Consider the following 19,146-nt stretch of genomic DNA (forward strand, 5'->3'; position numbering starts at 1 on the left):
TAAGGCTTTTGATAATATTAGGATAACAAATTTAATTAGCATTAGCATATCCAGATTAGCATTAACATTAAAATTAGTATAAGGATTAATACTTGTACATTGGCATTAACATTAACAATATTAATATATTAGTATCATCATTAGAACATACTGTTGGGAATCGAACACGTGTACGCAATGGAAAACAAAATTTTATGCGATTTAAACGAATTTAAAATACATAAACACATGCCCGATAATTGAAAACAATTAATTGCGTACTTTTGCGCTTCCAGCGAAATTAAAAACAACATACATGCTTAATTACTTAACCGAAATTAAATCAATTAGCATGTTCGCGTTTAAATCAAATAATCATGCTCGCAATAACAAAACAATTTCATGTAGACACATAAAATCATACATGCTTTCATTAAAACGAACATGCATATATTAACTTACACGAAAACGAATCGAACGACAACGGATTCAAAACTTTACCTCTTGAAGCGTGAGGTTGGCGCACTAAGCAAAGCTAGATTGCCACGGAAACCAATCCGTGCAATCCGGGGCAGCAACGGCGATGCAGCAGCGGTTATATTCCGAGCTACGGCGGCGCGTGTGATTCACGCGCTGACTTCGGGCGGCGCGTGGAGGCGCGTGCGTCGTTGGCTGCTCCTCGATTCCTCGATCTTCGAATTTCCTCCTCTCGGATTTCACCTCGTATACTTCGATCTACATAATACGTGGCACTAGACACGCAATAGTTAGAATAACGGAAGAACAGAAAGAAGGAAAGAAATACCAAAAGCGATCGGCCAACGGATGGCCGATTCCGGCGAGATGGTGGCGACGGCGGCGGTAGTCGCCGCGGGTTGAGATCAGCCGAGAGAGGTGAGAGCGGCTAGGGTTTAGTTCGTGTGTTGTGTGCGTGCAAGACCTATAAATCAAGTATTTATAGTGTCTTGCATAAAACTCTAACGGGCTTAAGTTGGACCGGGCCCAACAGCTTAAGTTCGTTAGTTCTTTTACTTGCTCGTCTCTCTCAATTCAATCATCGGAAAATTGTAACGATAACATTTTCGGAATTATTATAATGTCCTCGTCATTACGAGTGCCAACTCTCGATTTCCAACTTTCCAAAAGTGGAAACCCTGCACTTTCTAAATTTGGAAACTTCCCGATTTAGAAAGTCCACTAATATGTTTGCCTATTCTTTTCCTTTTCTTATTCTCATTCATAATTCCAAATTACGAATGTTGGACCCAATCATATTGACTTCCAATCATGCAAAGATAAACCATTTTATCTCTGACCGTTTATTCAAAGATCTCATGTGCACGAGCAGTGTGACCCTCGATGGTTCAGGTGTAAGCTAGCCGTGGGCCCACAACCCTTTGTGGTCAAAACTCGTCCCTTAGAGTTATGATTAAGATAAAACTCGTTTCACATTAATCACCCAACGAATCAAGATTGGCGTCCAGCAACTACGCGTCATGATTAGCTAGATACAAATTAAGTGCCTGCAAGAACCTTCAGATATAGTTAACGTACATTACGATCTCTTCGATTCATATGTCCCGATTGAACTAGAGGCATTGGTTCATCGAGACCTTTTTATTTGTTCAATGACCGTGCGATCGTTCTAAATGTTGTAATTGTTACGTGCATGACTTAGAGAATCGAATTCTCTAATCATCACTTAGTCAGCTCTGGCCAGAGACTTAAAGTGATTACAAACTATCAGAACACACAGGACATCCAAGACTATTCTAGCGATCGAATCCCCGACTACAATGCACAGACCTCCCACTAGATTTTGGACTGCACGAACACTGGCCCTTGGGATGGTCCTTGGTGGAACTCAGGGACAGGTCACGATACAGCTGGTCCTCTAGTGAAGTCACGGTGATGTCTAGGTCATAAGGACTAATGGTGTACAACTATACCATAGATATCTCTACTCGATTATTGGGAACCACTTAGAAATTTCTAGGGTGAGGGAGTTCAGTGAACTCGTCAACTTACGAGCACCCACTTATGCATGCCGATATCACAATACTTTTTACTGATGAGATGCAGTACACATACACTAAGTGCTAGTCTCTTAATGGGAAAGGTCGATATCCTCATTGGTGGCGTAACCCTTCGACTAGGAACACGTTTAACAGTTATAATACTTAAGTAAATATCTCACGATCCTAACGATCAATTACTAGTACTTGTAATAACTGTAAGGACTATATCTATGCTTGTGACAAAGGGATAAAGATATAGAATGCCAAGGTGTTTTATCATTAATACGAATAAATGTTCGTTCATTACCATAATAAATACGAAAGACCACAACCACATGTTGGCTTGTTGGTCACCTACTCTAACACATACATGTACATTAGCATTAACATTAACAGTATTAACATATTAGTATTAGTATTAGTATTAGTATTAGTATTAGTATTCGTATTAGTATTAGTATTAGTATTAGTATTAGTATTAGTACTAGTATTAGTATTAGTATTAGTAATAGTACTAATATTAGTAATAGTATTAGTAGTATTCATATTAGTATTAGTATTAATATTAATATTAGTATTAATATCGGTATTAGTATCAATATCAGTATCGGTATCTGCATCGGTATCGATATCAGTATCAGTATGAGTATCAATATCAGTATTAGTATTAGTACCAATATCAGTTTCAATATCATTTTTAGTTAGTATTATTATCAAATTAGTATTATTATCAGTATGAGTATCAATATGAGTATCAATATCAGTATGAGTATTAGTATGAGTACCAATATCAGTATGAGTATCAGTATTAATATTAGTATCAATATCAGTATCAGTATCAATATTATTATCACTATTAGTATCAGTATCAGTATCAGTATTAGTATCAGTATCCGTATCAATATCGGTATCGGTATCAATATCAATATCAGTATGAGTATCAATATTAGTATGAGTGTTAGTATTACTATTAGTATTAATATTAATGTTAGTATTAGTATTAGTACGAGTATCAATATTAGTATCAATATCAATATTAATATCAATATCGGTATCCGTATCGGTATTACTATCGATGTTAGTATCGGTATTAGTATTAGCATTAACATTAGCATTAGTATTAGTATTAGTATTAGTATTAGTATTAGTAGTAGTATTAGTATTAGTATTAGTATTAGTATTAATATTAGTATTAGTATTAGTATTAGTATTAGTATTAGTATTAGTATTAGTATTAGTATTAGTATTAGTATTACAATTAATATTAATATTAGTACGAGTATCAATATTAGTATCAGTATCAATATTAGTATCAATATATCGGTATCAGTATCGGGTATTACTATCAATGTTAGTATCGGTATTAGTATTAGAATTAATATTAGTATTAACATTAGTATTAGTATTAGTATTAGTATTAGTATTAGTATTAGTATTAGTATTAGTATTAGTATTAGTATTAGTATTAGTATTAGTATTAGTATTAGTATTAGTATTAGTATTAGTATTAGTATTAGTATTAGTATATGTATCAGTATTAGTATTAGTATCAGTATTTGTATCAGTATTTGTATCAGTATTAGTATCAGTATTAGTATCAGTATTAGTATTAGTATTAGTATTAGTATTTGTATTAGTATTAGTATTAGTATTAGTATTAGTATTAGTATTAGTATTAGTATTAGTATTAGTATTAGTATTAGTTTTAGTATTAGTATTAGTATTTGTAGGACTACGATTAGTAATAGTATTAGTATTAGTATTAGTATTAGTATTAGTATTAGCATTAGCATTAGCATTAGCATTAGCATTAGTTTATGTATTATTATTAGTATTTCGTATTACTATGAGTATTAATTCTAGTATGAGTATCATTATTAGTATATGTATTAGTATTTGTATTAGTATCAATATTAGTATTAGTATTAATATCAATATTCGTATCAATATTAGTATCAGTACGATATTGGTATCAATATTGATATCAGTATTGGTATCGGTGTTGGTATCATCATTGGTATCAGTATTGGTAGTGGTGTATACATCTTATCTCTTTTGCAGTTTTTATAAGTTGTATTGTTGTTTGGGTAATGTACATCACTAAGTGAACGCCGTTAGTGATAAACTTGCAGGTTATTTGATTATCTATTGTGTTACTTCTGTAATACGGTGTTTGTTGTAAAGTTAGTTAATTTGCAAAAGATTCACATGGTGTAGTAGATTGCATTCCATGAAATAAAGTATACCATATGTTTTAAATGATTGCGCGCTTCGCATTATCTTCTTTGTAATATTTAATTGAATTTCATATATTACAAGTATGAATTAAGAGATAATTTTTATGTCTTTTTATTTTCGCCTATTTTGTTTTACTTGAATTGGTGTTGTTATAAAAAAATAGTCGTTTTAATATTATTATTTTTCTCATTTTGAAACTGACTTAGTGCAACGCACGGGTAAAGTACTAGTTAAAAGAAAATCACAAAACTCACTTATGTTAGTAAAATCGATAGTGTGAAAAAATCGAATGAAAAATAAAATAAGATTTTTATTTAAGAAAAAAATAGATTATAACTCTTTTAAATTAATTTTAATCGATTTACTTCAATTATTGACAAGAACTTATCAAAAAAGTTGATTATTTTATTATAGGACAATTATTGACAAGAACATAGTTATAACAAAAATAGAGATGATGTTTATTTTAATATATTTTAATTAATTTTTCTACTTTAAAATAAAACTATAGATGATGAGTAGAATAAATTACACATCTATAATTTAAGTAATATCTTTTTCATTTTCCTACTCTAGTTAGCACCAACATGAAGTATATGAAATATTTTTGTTTTCTTTTGAATTAAAACTTGTTGTGAATTTTGTTCTGTAAATTAAACTATATAAATTATAATATTTTTATTCTATAAAAGTTCCAGTAAAATTTTAGTACAAGTATATAGGAAAATATAGAAGATGATGGATAATTTGTGTACGTATGTGTGTATGTGTATTGTCGATCATAAGAAGCTAATAGAACGAACATTATCAAAGTGTCTCAAATATATCGGAAAATATAGAAGATGATGGATAGTTTGTGTACGTATGTGTGTATGTGTACTGTTATATACTGCGTTATCCTAGCAAATGAGTTAATGACACCCTGTTTATAGGGTTATTGTGACCTTAAGGGCCAAATATGTTTTAATGTGCATAACAACCATTGAAGGGGACATTAAAAAATAATAACTAAAATATTAAAAGCAATTTAATTTTTAAAAAGCTTCTCAAATTTCCAACAGGAGTAACAGTCACTAGATTGAGTTTATCACACATGGTTAGCCTAATGTAGTTTACGTTTCTCCTATGGTTTACAAGCTATTATACCAGATGCAGTTTTATCAGTGCACCTATATGGTTAGTTGCAAGTTCCAATATTCCAATAAATAAATTGTAGGAGCTAATCTCTGACAAATACAGAAGCAAGAAGAAGGATTAGTAGGGGAAACTTTCCTCTCTCCAATTCAAACTTTCGAAAATTAGCTTCGGGGGAATTTTTGAGTCGAGAGAGTTTCGGAGAATTTGAGAATATATTATGTTTTCAAATAGGAAAAGTTAATAAATATTGAAATTGTTGTGTGATCTAGTAACTTTTACTGTGTAAATATACTTTCGGATATAAAAAAATCGGGGTATTATAAAGGAGCCCCTCATTTCAAAATATATGGAACTAAAGATAATTTCATCCTTATGAACAAACCCAACCATTTTCTTTCTTTATTTTTTAAAATTTGATAAACCCTCTTCTAGTATATGGATACTCAATTTTGCCTTTAAGATTATAAGTTCCACCTCTCGTGGTTCCGAATTTCCTTCCCGACGGTGGTGCTTCTCAGAGTTGTAATTTTCTTTCCCACAGTCGGAATTTGATGGTATAACCAATCTTGGATTCCCCTCGTCGAGCTCTCTCTTTAATTTATTTCGTACAATTTGAATTTATGGATGTGTTTATGTGATCATTTTATTGTGCACGCATATTTCGACGACAATTACTCTTTTTGGAGGGGTAACTTTTAATTTTTCTGTGGTCAGAATTTGACGAATTACATACTGTTGGATTCCTCTCGTCGAGCCCCATCTTTTGCTGATAATTTCATTCAGTTTTGACCATCGGATTTTTTCAATGACATTTTTCCCTTGTGCGCGCGAAACCTTATGTGCTTATCGACGAGAGTTTTGGTAGAAGGTGCTTGGAGTGCACAGTCCTTCACGGTTGGAATCTTCTAGGTGTATTTTTTCCTGGAGTTGTAGCTAAGATGTTCTAGGCCTCTCTCGCAACTGTCTCAAAGAAGAAGTGAATTAGCCAAATGGTTCGTCCGACCCACAAAAAATGACGGCTATCGGTGGAGAAACGAAAAGGCTTCCATTATCGTGCAATCTATGGATATCACAGCCGTTATCTTGTTGAGAAGTGGGATTGAAAGCTATAGTCGAGTATAGATTACTATAGTCGATGACAAATGACTATAATTAGACTATAGATCATATATTCAACTAGCTATCTATTTTATTGTGTAGTTTTTTCAAATATTGTATAGTCATGATTGTTCTTGTCAAAGAATATATGCACTTGATTGTTTTGATCTGTATTGCGAGCTATAAGTTGATTTGTTAGAGTTTTTATGGGTGTGAATTGGCAATATTCCTTTTTTCAGATAGCTACTAATTGAAAATATTATTTTTGATTGAAAATGTATTTAAGATGGTAAATATAAAGGAACGTGAGTACATTTGACTATAGTATAATATAGTCATATTTAACGTAGTAAATTTATCGGGATTTTATTTATTTTTTGATAATACAGATAATAGAATTACTTATGTGCGAAAATGATAAATGCATATCATAAAATAAAATACTGATGTAAATAGGCATGATTTATGTGATGAGGGTAGTATTGGTATGTTAGTTGGTGATGGGTATTGTCACAGGGGTTTCTTTACTCAAGAAATTTTCGCCTGTGCGGTCTGATTTGCCCACCAAATCAGTCAGCCTTCCTCTCGATTCCCTTTGCACAAAACGCACAAACACAAGTCTTTTAAGCCAACGTAAACGAACACAAGAGTATGCAGCGGAAAACAAACACACAAGCACGTTTACGGGCAATGCCCAACCTTTATATTAATTTCCCACAAAGAATACAAAGGAGACTAAGGTGCACACACAAAATCCTCACTCAGAATGCCCACAATTACAATCTGAACTCTCTAATGCTAGATTGGGTCGGATTTGTGCACTCATAGCCAAATAAGTACAAGGAAAAGGTAGTTTTCACGCAAAACTACCTAAGGACACATGGCAGCACTAACACTTGACACTTGGCCAACTATTAGAAGTAATAAGGGGCAGTTTTTCGTGCTTTCCAGGCCTCAACCGCTCCGTAACTTCCCTCAAATCCGCCCACAAAGCTGATTTTCGAAGCCCAACTTGATCGGGCGCGCCAAACGGCCCAAACAGCCCGGCCGGTTGCTAGGCAGCCCATCTGCCTTGCCTTTTCCGCACGTTTTGCTTGCCTTTGCCGATTACTTGCCAGTTCTTTGCCCACACGGTCTTAAGCACGCCCGCACATCGGGCTGCCTTCATTGACTTGCCAATCAGTTGTGCCAAATTGCCCACACTTGTCAAGTCATGGTCGATTTCCCTCGAACGTTCGTTTGCCCAAGTTATCGGCCGCATGCCGATTACTGCCCACGCTTGTCCGCATTTGCTGCCGAGCAACGCCCGTGCCAGCCACAAGTACTTTCGATCATTTCCACTCGAATCAAGCCGATCCTTGCTTTCTCGGACAAACACCCCGAATGCTTGCCCGGCACTCGACCACTCATTGGCCGATTGTGGGGCTGTCTTGTGCCAATCCCCACTTGGCACCATTTCTCGGCCATGACTCGGCCACACTCGAGTCATAGCCGATATCACCGACAAAGGGGGTAACAGACCTCCCCCACCAACGGTGTTCGACGCCCTCGTCGAACTGAAACCATCGGCTTCAGCTTTCCCTCGTTTCCACTTGTCTTACCACCGTCTTCGATTGTGCTTGATCAATAGCACCACATCGAAACCCAAATCCCAAGTCTGATCCCACGAATTTCCCACAAATTCTTTCAGCCCTCGGAAAAATGAACGCCAATCACGTTCAAACAACAGCACCCAACCACAAGTGAAAATGCTAGTTTTTGGCACAACTAGCATTTTATCTCGATTGCCTCTCCAATAAAAAAAGCAGACCTCCAGCCCACGGAAATCACCCAAAATCGGCTTCCATTTCATCAACAACAGAAACTAGCCCAACAAAAATCCAACAGGCAACGCAAATTCAGAGAATACCACATTTCGAACCCACGAATTATGCCACACACGGCAATAACTTGGAACAAAAGTAAGGCCACATTGCCCATTCATAAACCCAAATGAATACCTCGACTTGCCTTTGGCCCTTGTCTCATTTCTCGGCAATGCACGTACAAGCAAACCAGCCCGAGAATTCACCGTCTTGTTTCCAACGGCTGCAATTAGGCTCGATGACTCCTCGTCGTTCGATTATGCCTCCAATTGCACCGCAGCCAACAATGCCACCGGTTTCTTTCCCGCCTTTGCTTTCGTAACGTACGAGCATTCGACGAAGCATGGACACTCTTCGTCCATAATCATCAACCCTTCGAGAAACTGTATCATTGCAGCCTTGGCAGCAAGTAGGAACTCTTGCCCCAATATCACATCAAAATCGTCTAGTTGTACGGCAGTCAATTCGCACTGCCCTTTCCAAGAACCGATCACTAGATCGACATCGGTTCTGCCTTTCACAGGCCCCGCCACTGAATTTACAGCCTTAACTTGACTTGCATATTTTGAGAGAGTCAAGCCCAGCTTCTTGACTTCTCTCTCGGCAACGAAGTTATGAGTTGCTCCCGAATCAACCATCGCCTTCACTTCTTTGCCATTGATCAGCACCGTAGCATACATCAAGCCCTTGGTGCCGTTGGGTGCTTTGTCCACGACCAAAGCACTCAACAACTGAATCGGATTTTCACGCCTCGTCTCGTCCGAATCTTTCTCACTATCCGACTCCCACATCAAATCATTCAACTTGCTCCTCTAAGGACAGTCCATCATCCGGTGGTTGCCATCACATAGAAAGCACCCACGGTTTTGTTTGTTGACGACGGGTTGTCCACTGGTCTTGGCCTGCACCGTGGATCCCTCGCCATCACCGCTCTCTAGCCTCTCTTTTTGCTTCCAATTCCGGCCACCCTTGCCACCGAACTTCTTTCCCTTGGACTTATCCCTCTTCGAGCCTTCCTTATCGGAATCATCGGCCCCCATCACCTTGTAATTGACAAGTCGATCCACTTTCGAGATAGCACTTGGCAGATCCTTCACGCCTTGTCTCCGCAACTCGGTTTGGGCCCATGGCTGCAATCCAGCCATGAAGTTGAACAGCTTATCTTCATCGGACATATCACGTATGTCAACGAGTAGAGAACTGAAATCCTTGATATACTCCCTCACGGTTCCCTTGTGCTTCAATTGCCTAAGGGATTCCCTTGCAATCCAGCCCACGTTGCAAGGAAGGAATTGCTCTTTCAATTCCCGTTTCAGCACCTCCCATGTCTCGATCTTCACTCGGTTGGCACTTGCATCGTCTGACAAACGAGCACGCCACCATAATTTTGCATCACCCACAAGATACATACTTGTAATGGTCACTTTCTCACGATCCGGAACCTTTTCCGCCTCGAAGTAATTCTCCATATCCCACACGAAGTTTTCGACTTCTTTAGCGCTGCGCACACCAACAAACGCAGTCGGTTCCGGCACCCGAACTTTGGATCCCAACGTTCTGCCCTCGGAACTTGATCCTTCATTTCGAACAGCCCTTTTTAACACCATCAAATCCGTAAGCATTCCCTCAAGCTTCGTCTCAACGGCATCAATCAGGATTCCATTCTCCTCGGCAACGGACGTGAATCTGCCCTCCACAAATTGGGGCAGATCATCCAACGATCTTGACAAACGATCGATTTCTCGCTTCCCATCAGCGAGCCTTTGCAAGATTGGTGGATCCGTTGGATCTAGGGGCGGCCCAACCAAGGATTCAAGACGTTGCTGCCTTGATTCCATCTGTAGCATCATCACACGAGTAGGATTTGGATTTGTCGAAGATCCAGAATCTTCAGCCATGCCGAACAGCAACACGTTCAGAACCCTTGAACCGGGCTCTGATACCAACTGTCACAGGGGTTTCTTTACTAAAGAAATTTTCGCCCGTGCGGCCTGATTTGCCCACCAAATCAGTCAGCCTTCCTCTCGATTCTCTTCGCACAAAACGCACAAACACAAGTCTTTTAAGCCAATGTAAACGAACACAAGAGTATGCAGCGGAAAACATGTTAGAGTATGTGACCAATAAGCCAACTAAGTGTTGTGTTTTCTCACGCTACTCGTAAATTATCTATTTCAAATTAATAGTAAAATACCTTTTGGCATTCTATATCTCTTATCCCATGCAAGCAGCATAGATATAGTCCTAACGAGTTACTCTATTACTGTGAGTTGATCTAGTAGAATCGTGAGATAACTCAGCAATGTAATGTAACTGTTAAACCTTGTTCCTAGTCGATGGGTTACGCCAATAATGAGGATACCGGCCTTTCCCTTTTGAGACTAGCACTTAGTGTATGTGTACTGCGTCTCATCAGTCATCGGTGTTGTGACATCGGCATACTTGAGTGGGTGCTCATATTAGATGAGTTCACTGAACTCCCTCGCCTAGAAATCTATAAGTGGTTCCCAATCATCGAGTAATAGGTTTCTATGATATAGTTGTGCACCATTAGTCCTTAAGACCCAGACATCACCATGACTTCACTAGAGGACCGACTGTATCGTGACCTGTCCCTGAGCCCCACCGCGGACCGCTCCAAGGGCCAACGTTCGTGCAGTCCGAAATCTAGTGTGAAGTCTGTGTATTGTAGTAGGGGATTCGAGCGCTTGAGTAGTCATGGATGTCCTGTGTGTCCTGTCGGTTTGTAATCCATGGAATCTCCGGCCGGAGTTGATAGTGGGGTGATTAGGGAAATGTGTTTCTCTAAGTCACACACGAACGGATTATAACACCTAGAACGTTCGCACGGTTATTGAACTTAATAAGAGGTCTCGGTGGACCAATGCCTCTAGATCAATCGGGACATTTGCTGCGAAGGGATCGTACTGTACGTTAACTATATCACAAGGTTCTTGCAGGCACTTCATTTGTATCTAGGGAATCATGATGCGTAGTTGCTAGACGCCAATCTTGATTCGTTGGGCACCGATTTGATCGGCGATTGAGTAAAATGAGTTTTACCCTAATCGGGACTCTTGGGATGAGTTCGTATAAGAAAAATGTGTTTTTCGAATCACAAAGAGTTGTGAGCCCACGGCTAGCTTACACCTGAACCATTGAGGGTCACACTTCTCGTGTAACATGGATCCTTGAAAAAAAACAAGCCTAGATTAATGTGTTAATCTTTGCGTAGTTGGATGTCAATATGATTGAATCTAAGATTCGTAATTGTGGATTACGAGTTGGAATAAACGGAGAGAAAGAGATATGCGGAAATTTAGTGAACTTTCTAAATTGGGAATTTTCCCGATTTAGCATGTCCACTAAATTAGAAGTTTCCAATTTTGGAAATTGAAAATTTCAAAGAGGCACTCGTATCGACGAGGACTTTATGCTCGTCAAAAATATAATTTTGTTATAATTTTGTGGACGATAGTTTGTAAGAAACGAGGCCGACGAAGGGGTGGGCTTAATGGATCAGTGGGTCAAGCCCAATGACTTAAGCCCATGAGGGTTATGAACCCTAGTATAAATACAACTCATATGATGAGTTGAGATAAGATTTTACAGCCCCAAAACCCTAGCCGCATGAAGCACGGCCGTCCTCCGCCTCACGGTTGCAGCCCCGCCGCTGCACCGCCGCATCGCCGTCGCGCCGCCGCCGCCGCCGGTTTCTTCTCTTTTCTTCCTCGTCTTTATTCCCGTTGTTTTTCTAACTCTTATGTATCTAGTGCTGCAGTTAGAGTGGGTCTAGTTGTACGAGGTGAAACCTAATTGGAGAGGAAGAACGCAACTCCACCACCGCCAGCCCCGCACGCGCCGTTGCCGTTGCCACGCGCCGCCGCCGCTGCATCTCATGAGCCGCCGTCGAGATCAGATCGGACCAGCTGCTGTTCGGTCGGTTCTTCGCAGCCTTGGAGTTGTTTAATAGCAGCTTGTGCGTGTCTTAGTTTATAGATTTCGATTCGTCGAAATCTCACGCTTCAAGAGGTAAAATCGAAAACCCCTGCGAATTGATTCATAATTGGATTATGTGAATTAATTTGTGAGCATGAAAATTATATGAATAATGTATGTTTTCGATTTCATGATGTCGTATGCAAGCATGCTCGTCTTTGTTTTTCGTTTTATTTAATTTCGATTAAAATATGAAAAATTACCATGTGTATGGCGGAAGCGTTAAGGTACGTTCAATTAATTGATTTATGCATGTGATCGAACATTGAGTTCGATTAAATTTTGTTTTCCGCTGCGTATACATGCATCGATCCCCACAAAACAAACACACAAGAACGTTTACGGGCAATGCCCAACCTTTATATTTATTTCCCACAAAGAATACAAAGGAGACTAAGGTGCACACACAAAATCCTCATTCAGAATGCCCACAATTGCAATTTGAACTCTCTAATGCTAGATTGGGTCGGATTTGTGCACTCATAGCCAAATAAATACAAGGAAAAGGTAGTTTTCACGTAAAACTACCTAAGGACACATGGCAGCACTAACACTTGACACTTGACCAACTATTAGAAGTAATAAGAGGCAGTTTTTCGTGCTTTCCAGGCCTCAACCGCTCCGTAACTTCCCTCAAATCGGCCCACAAGGCTGATTTTCGAAGCCCAACTTGATCGGGCGCGCCAAACGGCCCAAAAGCCCGGCCGGTTGCTAGGCAGCCCATCTGCCTTGCCTTTTCCGCACGTTTTGCTTGCCTTTGCCGATTACTTGCCAGTTCTTTGCCCACACGGTCTTTAGCACGCCCGCACATCGGGCTGCCTTCATTAACTTGCCAATCAGTTGTGCCAAATTGCCCACACTTGTCAAGTCGTGGTCGATTTCCCTCGAACGTTCGTTTGCCCAAGTTACCGGTCACATGCCGATTACTTCCCACGCTTGTCCGCATTTGCTGCCGAGCAACGCCCGTGCCAGCCACAAGTACATTCGATCACCGTTCCCACTTGAATCAAGCCGATCATTGCTTTCTCGGACAAACACCCCGAATGCTTGCCCGACACTCGACCACTCATTGGCCGATTGTGTGGCTGTCTTGTGCCAATCCCCACTTGGCACCATTTCTCGGCCATGACTCGGCCACACTCGAGTCATAGCCAATATCACTGACTAAGAGGGTAACAAGTATCCACAAGGATGTAATATGGTTATGTTTTTCTCCATTTAATTAAGAGTGATTCTATTTGCACCTCCAAATTATCATAATTCATCATCAAATTTATATAAAATATCATAAACACTCTTTTAATCTCTAATCCATCGCCCTCCCTTATATTCGTTTAATCCTCCTTTATTAATAATATTTTTCTCTTTTTTTTTTTCAATGAAATCTAAAAGGTAACACAAGATTCTAATAATCGTCTAATTTGAATCAATTTCTGGACATATTGTGTTGAATGAAAAGTAATATATATATATATATATATATATATATATATATATATATATATATATATATATATATATATATATATATATATATATATATATATATATATATATATATATATATATATATATATATATATATATATATATATATATATTTCAAATTTTAATCCACAAAAAATAACATATCAAAAATATCTGGTTTTTTTTTTCTACAAGAGCTCTCTTAATTTATTTTTTCACTGACAAATGTATCGTTCACTTAAGGTGGAGAGGGTGGGATATGTAGCAAAGATTCTTGTGGAAATGGTAGAGTTGTGAATATTCAAATTAGTTTAGTGGTGGACAATTTATGAATTTATAGAGAATATGGATAAAAAAAAAAGTAAAATATGAAATAAATTTAATTTGGTGGTGAAATAAGATATTGGAAGGATGAAAATAACACGTCTCTTTTTTTTTTTTTTTTTTTGTAATGAAGGAAACCCGCAGCCAACCATATAGGTGCACTGGGTAAACCTACACTCTCGTATAATAGCTTATATATCATACCAAAGAGGTAGACCACACTAGGCTAAGAAGCTCCAACTAGCGACCGTTGGTAAGTGAATTCGAACCTGAGTCAATTAACACATGATCATTTACTCCAACCGCTAAATCATCCTTGCAGAACAAATAACACATCTCTTAATAATGTAGGAGGAGGTTTTCTCAAACAGCCTCTAAATGACCCCCAAAACTATTATATATATATATATATATATATATATATATATATATATATATATATATATATATATATATATATATATATATATATATATATATATATATGTTAAATTAATATATTCAAGGGCACACCCTTGACCCTAGTACCCTAAAACCCTACAAAAACCAATCAGGTCCGCACGAAACGTCAATTGATATTGGAGAGAATTGTCTTAGACAATATGATTTGTTTGTCCAATTTTCCAAACTAAAAGGCTGATTAAATGAACAATCAGATCTTCTAAACCTTAATTTTTTTTTTTTTTGAAAAGTACTGGACCATAATTTTGAATCCAGATGTAATTTTGACTGAGTTATATCATAAATAAATATGTTTGACCAACATAATTAGTTAGTCCAATCATTTGTCAAAATTCCAGGATCAATTAAGTAAATGATATATCCTATCATTCAACTCAATCTCAATCCCAATGCAATATGACTGAATTATATCATAAATAAATATTTTGACCAAGATATATAATTGGTTAGTCCAAAATCCAAATTGCCAAAATGATGAATATAATTCAATGAATCATAATATCATCTAACTAGTAATCTTCAATCGAATTTCAATACGAGTGAATTATATCATTAATGAATATTTAAGTTAGTACAAGTTGCCAAATTAAAGGAAATAAGTGAATCTAATCAAACACCTAACTTTAAATAATCCAAACCAACTTACTTCAACACATTCAAATATTCTCCGAATTTAGAATCATATAGTAACAATACCTCAATTACGAGATTCACCCCTCTCATCAAAGCCAAAAATGACTCTTCTATAAATTAGGTATTATCCCAAGAAGTTTTGCCATATCCCAATTGGAAAAAAAAAAAAGAAAAATCATTTGTGTGAAGTAGCAATTATGTCAAAGTTGCTTCTGTTAGCGTTTGTTTTATCTTGCGTTGTTCAAGTGCACAATGTTGTATCCGCAGACTATGGGGATGCATTATCTAAATCTTTGTTGTTCTTTGAAGCACAAAGATCGGGGCTGTTGCCTTCCGACCAGAGGGTCCAATGGCGAGGAAATTCCGGCATTAGGGATGGCAGAAGTGTCAATGTATAAATTAATGAAATCAAATAGAATATATATATTACATTAATTATTTTTTAATAATTATATTTGGATGCATGAATGGTATTTGTGGGCATTCAGGTTAACCTAGTGGGAGGATACTACGACGCGGGAGACAACGTGAAATTTGGATTACCAATGGCGTATTCGGTGACGATGCTTGCATGGAGTGTGGTGGAATTCGGGAATAATTTGAAGGCGAGAAATGAGTATTGGAATGCACTGAAAGCCGTAAAATGGGGAACCGACTATCTGATGAAGGCCCACTCGGATCCTGATGTGTTGTACGGTGAAGTTGGAGATGGAGCGTCGGATCATGCTTGCTGGCAGAGGCCTGAAGATATGACTACGCCCAGGGATGCTTACAGGATTGATGATCAGCATCCTGGATCTGACATTGCCGGTGAAACTGCCGCCGCTCTTGCTGCTGCCTCCATTGCTTTCAGTAGCTCCAACGCCTCTTATTCTTTTGAGCTTATCAGACATGCTAAACAGGTCTCTCTCTCTCTCTCTCTCTCTCTCTCTCTCTCTATCTCTCTCTCTCTCTCTCTCTCTCTCTCTCTCTCTCTCTCTCTCTCTCTCTCTCTCTCTCTCTCTCTCTCTCTCTCTCTCTCTCTCTCTCTCTCTCTCTCTCTCTCTCTCTCTCTCTCTCTCTCTCTCTCTCTCTCTCTCTCTCTCTCTCTCTCTCTCTCTCTCTCTCTCTCTCTCTCTCCTAACTACAATTGCAATGCAGTTATTTGACTTTGCCAACAGTCACCAAGGTGTGTACCAAAACAGCATTCCAGTTGCCGGACAATTCTATTCAAGCAGTGGCTATCAGGTTAATATTAAGCACTACACATTGCACCAGCATATATATGATGTAATTTAAATACTTAAATGAAATATAACAAAAGCAATTTATTAATATGGAACAAACATTTCTCCAAATTAATTAATTAGGACGAACTTTTGTGGGCGGCTGCGTGGCTACAAAGAGCCACTAACAATCAGAGGTACGCGGACTTCATCAACCAGTCATCTAACACCGGCGGCACCAGAGGCATGTTCTCATGGGACGACAAATACGTCGGCGCCCAACTACTTGTCGCAAAGGTACGTATACGTACTATATGATCATTACTAATTTAAACTATATATATTCAAGAATATTACTATTGATTATTTTTAAATGAAATTTATTTTCTCTTAGGGTATCCTAGAAAGGAGGTTTCCCGAAAGTGGAAACATGGGGCAGATGAAAAACTCCGCAGAACAATTCATTTGCAACTGCATTCAAAAAGGAAATGGCAATTTTCAGAAGACTAAAGGTGGGCTTCTCTGGTTTCTTCCATGGAGCAATCTTCAATACGTAAACAGCGCTTCATTCATCATGTCGGCCTACGCCGACTACCTATCCAAAGCAAGATCCACTCTTCGATGCGCCGGGGGTGCGGTTGGACCGAACGACTTGATCTCTTTCGCAAGATCTCAGGTGGATTACATATTGGGTAACAACCCGAAGAGACTGAGTTACATGGTCGGATTCGGGTCGAACTATCCGAAACGTGTTCACCACAGAGGAGCATCAATTGTGTCTATAAAGAAAGACCGGACGCGAGTGGGCTGCCAGGATGGTTTTAACAACTGGTACAATAGGAACGCGGATAACCCGAATGTGCTGACCGGGGCGATTGTCGGCGGGCCCGATCAGAGTGACCAATACACAGACGCTAGAAATAATTACCAGCAGGCTGAGCCTTCTACCGCTAATAACGCACCTCTTGTTGGGGTTTTGGCTAGGCTTGCAGCTTGATCCTAATATTTTGTAATTGTTTTTTACACAAAATATACTGAAATAGGTCTTATCAAATATGAATAGCAGCTCAGTATCTAATGTGTTGTAGCTGTGCTGAATAAACTATTATTCAATAAAATAAAGGGTTAATTACAGTCTAAATTAGAGTCGCATCCCTTTTACAATTACGTTGACCTTCCTCTTCATTACCAAAAAATATTTCTACGATAAAGTTTATCTAAGAAACACTTGGGTAACCTTTTTTTTGATGAGAACACTTGGGTAACCTACGAAATTCTAACGTCGTATTAAAAAAAAAGTTTAAATTCATTATTATTATATTATTATCTCTTTTTCATCTTTTATTTTCCATTTTTTTCCAATGAGTTTCATAGCAAATTAGATTTGTAAATCAACTAAGAAAATCTTGATCCACTCCGATAATTTCAATTTTGTTCTTTTTAAGTTTTGAAATTTCTTTGTAAACAATTTATTTTATAGTTAATATACATTTGAAATGTTAATTATTTCTAACGAATAACAATTAAATATGATTAATATGTATTTTTTATTTAGTATATGCTTTTTATTGAAATTTGTATGATCATAATTTCATAACTAATTATTTTAATATTATGTAAAAAAAATTCATTGCAATTTCATTACTATGTATTTAAATTTTTTTCATTTTTGCAATGCTACCTCGTGGTCCATACATGTCACGGGAGAATTGCTAGTTTATACTTATATATTACATAATTTAAACTATAATATCAATTTTCTGCATAAACCAATACATATTATTATTCAAATCTAAATAATTAAAAATATCATATTTTCAAACTTGAAATAAGAAAGAATCAAATAAAATATATTTTACCTACCATAAACACCCCAGCATTTCTTGTGTATTGGCAAAATTGCTCCTCCATTTTATGTGCGAGTTGTACGTGTATCACAATTTAGGGAACAATTTTGCTAAAAATAGACTTTTTAATTGTCGCTGTAACAATTTAGTAATTTTAAGTATACAAGTATAACTATTTTCTGGTGGGTAAATTGCAAAGACGTTCGCAGTTCAAAGAATTAAATTAGGTATTATCCCAATTAAAAAAAGAAAAAATAATTATTTGTGTGAACTACCAATTATGTCTAATTCTTTTATGTTAGCCTTTGTTTTTTCTTGTGTTGTTCAAGTTCACAATGTTGTCTCCACAGGCTATGGGGATGCATTGTATAAATATTTGTTGTTCTTTGAAGCAGAAAGATCAAGGTTGTTGATCCGGGCTATTTTGCCTAGGTCCGAAAGGCCCACCAACCAGCCCTATTTTTCTCTTCAGCCCAAGCCCACCAACCACATGTTTTGGGGCCTAACAAAATCGGGGAAGAACACGAGGCAGGGGGAGGAGAAGAAAGAAGAACAGAGAGAGAGGAAAAATACACACAAAAGACTAAACATATTTCTATGATGGCCAACGAACCCCCATCAGATGTTGTCTTTCGATCGGGTCCAATAGCGAGGAAATTCCGGCAACATGGATGGCAAAATAATTCAATAACATAAAAAAAAAATATATGTAATACGACCCTGTTAAATAAAAAATTAGGAGTTTGCTACTATCAGTGCGATTTTTTCTATTCGCAGTGCAAAACAATTCATTTTTTTTTTATTTTCCAAATCCTCTCTCAAACACACTTACCCTTTAAATTTTCAAACTTTGCAAATCCTATATTTTTCTAAC

The 19,146-nt window shown here is 37.5% G+C and overlaps 2 protein-coding genes across 2 annotated transcripts; one reads left to right on the forward strand and one right to left on the reverse strand.

Annotated features, from left to right (window-relative positions):
- Positions 1–8,592: 8,592 nt before the first annotated feature.
- On the reverse strand, positions 8,593–9,126 carry LOC148770146 (DNA damage-inducible protein 1-like). The gene has a single exon (XM_088819005.1). It carries the CDS (start codon positions 9,124–9,126, stop codon positions 8,593–8,595), a length of 534 nt encoding a protein of 177 aa, XP_088675131.1.
- Positions 9,127–15,370: 6,244 nt separating this feature from the next.
- Positions 15,371–17,566, forward strand: LOC105969848 (endoglucanase 14). The gene is made up of 5 exons (XM_088818921.1): positions 15,371–15,612; positions 15,709–16,122; positions 16,361–16,447; positions 16,570–16,722; positions 16,820–17,566. The coding sequence occupies exons 1-5, from the start codon at positions 15,418–15,420 to the stop codon at positions 17,420–17,422; spliced, it is 1,452 nt and encodes a 483-aa protein (XP_088675047.1). The 5' UTR covers positions 15,371–15,417; the 3' UTR covers positions 17,423–17,566.
- Positions 17,567–19,146: the final 1,580 nt, after the last annotated feature.

This window comes from Erythranthe guttata, chromosome 6 (genome assembly GCF_056151865.1).
Source record: "Erythranthe guttata isolate IM_541 chromosome 6, IM_541, whole genome shotgun sequence".
NCBI classification, from domain to species: domain Eukaryota; kingdom Viridiplantae; phylum Streptophyta; class Magnoliopsida; order Lamiales; family Phrymaceae; genus Erythranthe; species Erythranthe guttata.

Coding starts and splice junctions, on each gene's coding strand:
- LOC105969848 (XM_088818921.1), top strand. CDS start 15,418: ATGTCAAAGTTGCTTCTGTTAGCGTTTGTTTTATCTTGCGTTGTTCAA. Junction 16,123..16,360: donor TTATCAGACATGCTAAACAG/GTCTCTCTCTCT, acceptor ATTGCAATGCAG/TTATTTGACTTTGCCAACAG. Junction 16,723..16,819: donor CCCAACTACTTGTCGCAAAG/GTACGTATACGT, acceptor ATTTTCTCTTAG/GGTATCCTAGAAAGGAGGTT.
- LOC148770146 (XM_088819005.1), bottom strand. CDS start 9,126: ATGTGGGAGTCGGATAGTGAGAAAGATTCGGACGAGACGAGGCGTGAA.